Source organism: Palaemon carinicauda, chromosome 7 (assembly GCF_036898095.1).
Source record: "Palaemon carinicauda isolate YSFRI2023 chromosome 7, ASM3689809v2, whole genome shotgun sequence".
Taxonomy (NCBI): Eukaryota; Metazoa; Arthropoda; class Malacostraca; order Decapoda; family Palaemonidae; genus Palaemon; species Palaemon carinicauda.
Window position 1 is genome coordinate 92,242,828 of NC_090731.1, and position 5,096 is coordinate 92,247,923.

Sequence of the window (5,096 nt, forward strand, 5' to 3'; positions counted from 1 at the left end):
ACGAAGGAGCTAGCCAACCTGTTGACAGAGCCAAGCAAAGACTGGCTTCCTGTTAAACCTTCTAACTCTAAGGTAAACAGCAATTCAACTATGAAATTGGCTGAGCCCTTCCATAGAACAACCAGGGGTGCTCTTAAGCCTAAGACACCATCCATACCAACCCACAACCCAGCAAAACTCACTCAGAAGCATGCACCGGAGCCTGCCAGATCACCCCCCTAGCAGATAATGCTGTTTGGTTCATTGGTCTTTTCTGTGACCACGATGGTCACTCATCCAGAAAATGGCCCCAGTTCCCCGATTCAAATAGTCGATTGTTGCGGCTGAACCAACAAAGCTGTTGCTCTAAATGTCTTTCGACGCAACATGTTGCCCGTGATTGCACCGCCCATGTTTCATGCAAAAACAGCAAACGTGGCAACAAATTGCCTGTCTGCCCTAACATCTTGATTGTGGGTCACCAACCTGATGGGCCAAGAGCAGACCCACCCTCTGTTCAACTTAACCATATAGCCTGGAATGAGACTGAACAAACCAACCATGCGAACGAAATAAACCCTGCTGTTCTATCTACCTTCACTGGTGATCTAGTTAATGGAAAACTTAAACACTCCACTCGAGTTTTACTGGGTTGCTGTGCCCAACGCACATTCGTGCATCCCAATGTAGTCAAGTCACTGAACCTTGCTCCTGTCGGAAAAATCGTGTTCCGACTCAACTCGTTCAACATGGACAAACCACCTCAATGTTCAGACATGGTACAGTTCAATTTGAAAATTGATCGCCGCAAGCATAAGGTCGTTGACATCGTCAACCCAAACGTGGGTAAGAACATAAGGACGCCTGAATATACCCATACAGTTCGCACTCTTGAGGTTAGTGGCCTATGTCTCACAGACAGGCAGCCAGATGACAATGTGACTGGCACAGAGATCATCCTCGGAGCCGATTATCTTCCCCGACTCCTCAAGCAAACTCACATCAAGGGTGTCAACTTGCTCAGTACACCAAGTGGATACGTGGTTTAGGGAGAGCTGCCAGATTGGTCACGGGAAGGGACAGAACCCCCGGAGGTCAATAGTCTGTCGCTCACACTAAACCGCATCAGTGTAACAGACCCTGTGGGAGTGGAACACCCCGTCGAGAATCTTTGGAAACTTGATACAGTGGGCATAAGCAATGAACCCTTCAGCCATCTTGAGGCACAGGTCATTGATCTCTTCAAGCGTACTACATGGTATGCAAATGGGAGATAGACGGTGCAACTACCCTTCAAGAGCGATAGTCGACCGGAGATCAGTTTTGGTAGGGCTTTTGCCCAGCTGATGTCCCTTAAAAAATCTAAGGACCCTCAGTTATTCATCAAATACCAGGCCATCCTTGACAAGTATATAAAGGAGGGCTTTATCAAGCCGGTCTAGATAGAACTTCATAATGATGTACAAATGCACTACGTACCACATCAGCCTCTCCTCAAAACTTCCACCTTCACACCGATGCACATAGTATTCAATGCATCGGCTAAATCGAGACTGAATTTAAAATCTCTGAATGAATCCTTGTAGACTGGACCAAACTTGGCCTCAAAAATTCAGTCCATGATCCTCCAGTTTAGGGAAAAGACATTTAGTTCTTGGCAGACATCTCTAAGGCTGTCCTGCGGATAGAGATCGCTCAGGAACACCGTGACTACTGTCGGTTTCTTTACTTTAAGGACGCTAGTATGACGGAAGTTGTTGCGTACCGCTTCAAGGTGGTCCTGTTAGGTGCCACCTCGAGCCCATATTTACTCAACCAGACAATCCAACACCATCTGGATGCTCAAACAAGTAGTCTTGCCTCACAGCTTCAAACAAGCTTCTACGCTGACAACTTCCAACGTTGCTACGACTCGCCCACGGACATCCTTAGCAAAAGACCGTCATAGAAAAACATCATGCTGGAAGCCAACATGCCCCTGGCCAAATGGACCGCTAATGGCCCCGTTTCGGGAGACTTCTCCAAAATGGGCCCCCAATATTACCTAGGTCTGGACTGGAACACCGCTGATGACACATTAGCTGTCAAACTCCGCTCAGAACGGATGCAAGAGGACTAATCGCACGTCAACACCAAAAGGAAGGTTGTCTCTCTGTTCTCGTCTATCTACGAACCTATTGGCCTGATCTCGCCAGTCACTATCCTCGGCAAGCTCTTCATTCAGAAACTCTGGATGCTGGATGAGTTGGGATTCCCACCTTAGCGCAGAATTGATCCGCGAGCTCAGTGCCATTCTTAGAAAATACAAGGGTCTCGAGAACATTAAGGTGCCTCGAAATGCACATCAGGGTCACCAGGCTTCATTACATGTGTTTGCAGATGCCTCCAAGCAAGCCTTTGGAGTGGCTTCCTATGTGATCACAGCTGAAGGTAAATGTCAGCTCCTCACAGTCAAGGCACGAGTTACTCCTAAACGTATGCTGGAATTGGACGAGAGTCAGTCCATTACCAAGCTTGAGTTAACTACACTCCTGTTTGGATGCCGACTGGTCAAGTATCTGATTAAGTTACGTCCTGAAACATACGTCTCTACAACAATGTGGTTCGATGCCTCCATGACCCTAGTGGGTACAGAGCCGACAGAGCACGTCCCCATACGTTATCATTAGGGTCGAGGAGATAAAACGCATAAGGTTGAACTGTCGGTTGTTTCTCAAGCATGTCCCCAAGTCCTGTAATCCCGCTGACCTAGCGTCGCGGGGAGTAGCCGCCAAAGTCATCCTCAAGTCCAACTTGTGGCTTCATGGACCAGTCTGGCTGGCCGACATCTCAGCTTACCCGGACCAAAGCAGGTTCCCGTCTGAATGGGAGATAAAAGCTTGTCCCATCAGACGTTTGCCGCCTCAAACTGGAAGATTTGCTCATTTCCCATCTCTTGATGAGGTGGTTAGGAGCTATGCAGCCCTGCTGGCCTGGTGAGTGGGTGGGCTAAGCACAAATTCCCCCATTTAGTCTACAGGTTCCCATGAAGACCACTTACTGCCATCATTTGTGTCTCACAGGGAGGCAGTTACCCCCAAATATTAAGACCATTGCAGGGTAAATCCATCTTGTTGATGTTCAATGAACATGCCTTTATCGGACAATGGAATCCCTATATTGACAATAATGGTGTTCTTAGAGGTCGTTCTTGCCTCAGTGATGCACCCACAGAGTCCGGCTACATGGACCCCGTTTTTCTAGAATCCCATTGTTCTTTCTGGAGACTCATTGTTGAGAACTGGCATGAAGTGCTGCTATACTATAACACCTCCACTCTTTTTGTTCCATTGCTCAAAGAATTTTGGGTTCCTCGAATGCGACAACAAATGAAGAACATTCTCAAACGGTGCATACATTGCAAAAGAGTACAAGGCCAGCCGTACCCTACACTCCCGTTAGATCCAGTCCACCCCAACCGTCTCAACGCAGAGGTCCCTTTCAGAGTAACTGGACTGGACTACATTGGCGGCTTCAAGGTACACCGTTCACACGTGGACATGGTCTACGTACTGCTGTTTACGTGCCCTGCGATGCGAGCGGTAGCTCTAGATTTTACTACTTCCTTGACAGTTGTGGAACTAGTCCAAGCGATACGAAGGTTCGCTGCCCGATTTGGGATGCCTTGTGTCCAACAATGCCTCAACCTTTCAAGCTGGTCAAACACTCTTGACAGACCTCATGCAACACCCTGTTATCAACGGGTTCAAACGGGCCCACAACCTCACTTGGAAGTTCGTCACTCCTCGAGCCCCATGGCAATGAGGGTTTTACGAGCGATTGATTGGATTTACCAAACTCAACCTGCGCAAAGCTATTTACTGTTGCCACTCTACGTATCATGAGTTTTTGACCTTAGTTCAAGAAGTCAAATGCGTGGTGAATGATCGGCCTCTAACATATCTGGATGTGGACAACCCCAATGATGCGCCTTTGACCCCAAGCCACCTACTCTATGGTCGAACCCTCTCCTTGGCACCTCAAGTCCACCTGGCTGACTTGACTGATCCTGCTTTTCGAGAGGGGGACATCCTCCGCAATGATAACCAGAAACTGACCAAAATGCTGCAAACATTCCTGAAGAGGTTGAAGTAAGACTGTGTCAGTTCCCTTCGAGAATGACACCAGAAGTCTAATCGCTTCCACCCACCCATCCCCACGGTTGGAGATTTATGCTTGTTGATTCTGGACGAGGTCAGTCGAGAGGAGTACCCTTTGACCCGTATACTCGTAGTATACCCAGGTCGAGATGGACACATCAGAACAGTCAAAGTCTGCTCCGCAAATGGAGAGTATGAGCGTCCAGTCAACCGACTCATACCTTTGGTGGTTAACGAAAATAGCCAAACACTATACGAACCAAGGGAGGAGGAACCTCTTAACACCCCTCCTCTTGAACATCTAGACTCGCCTCCTAGAGACCAACCAGCCAAAAGAGATGTTTGCACCACAGCCGGATGCTATGTCTCCTGTAGTCACAGTGTCGCCTTGCCACAGCATGCCCTCACAGGCCTCTGCTGAGCGCGCACGAGCCATATTCCAGGAGGTCTTGTAGTAGCTTTGCATAGTCTTCATCAACCGTGTGTGTCCGAGCACCCCTGTGAAGGGCTGCTGAAGTTTTGATTTGTCCTTCCCTCCGCTCTTATCTTGCAGTTGTAGTTACCATTTTGTACTAAGTCACAGTTAACTTTGTTTTACTTCCGCTTGTGATAGTATCACTTTTGTTTGACTCTCGCTTATAATTTGCACTTATCTCGTACGCAGTTGCGGTTCAATGCCAATTGCTGACCTAGCATAGCACAAGGAATCACATTCATTCTTTATTCATTTAGTATACTCATCTCATATATATACTAACATCTAACCCACATTCCATTTGTCTACACTAACCCTTCTCTTTTCTTCTTCCCTTTATCCCCAGGGTGTGAAGAATTTTCTTCACCACTCTTTTTCTTCACAGTTTATAGGTAGACATTGTTATTGTTCGTGAGGTCACGGCAGGAAAAATGTGAGTGATGATTCTTCCTTAACCCAGTGTCTCAAGTTAAATGCTTTTGTATTCATTATTTTACCTTAAT

General features: G+C 47.4%; 1 protein-coding gene across 1 annotated transcript; it reads left to right on the forward strand.

Annotated features, from left to right (window-relative positions):
* Positions 1-1,936: 1,936 nt before the first annotated feature.
* LOC137644445 (uncharacterized) lies at positions 1,937-4,113 on the forward strand. The gene is made up of 5 exons (XM_068377422.1): positions 1,937-2,085; positions 2,243-2,603; positions 2,698-2,925; positions 3,042-3,756; positions 3,878-4,113. Exons 1-5 carry the CDS (start codon positions 1,937-1,939, stop codon positions 4,111-4,113), a joined length of 1,689 nt encoding a protein of 562 aa, XP_068233523.1.
* Positions 4,114-5,096: the final 983 nt, after the last annotated feature.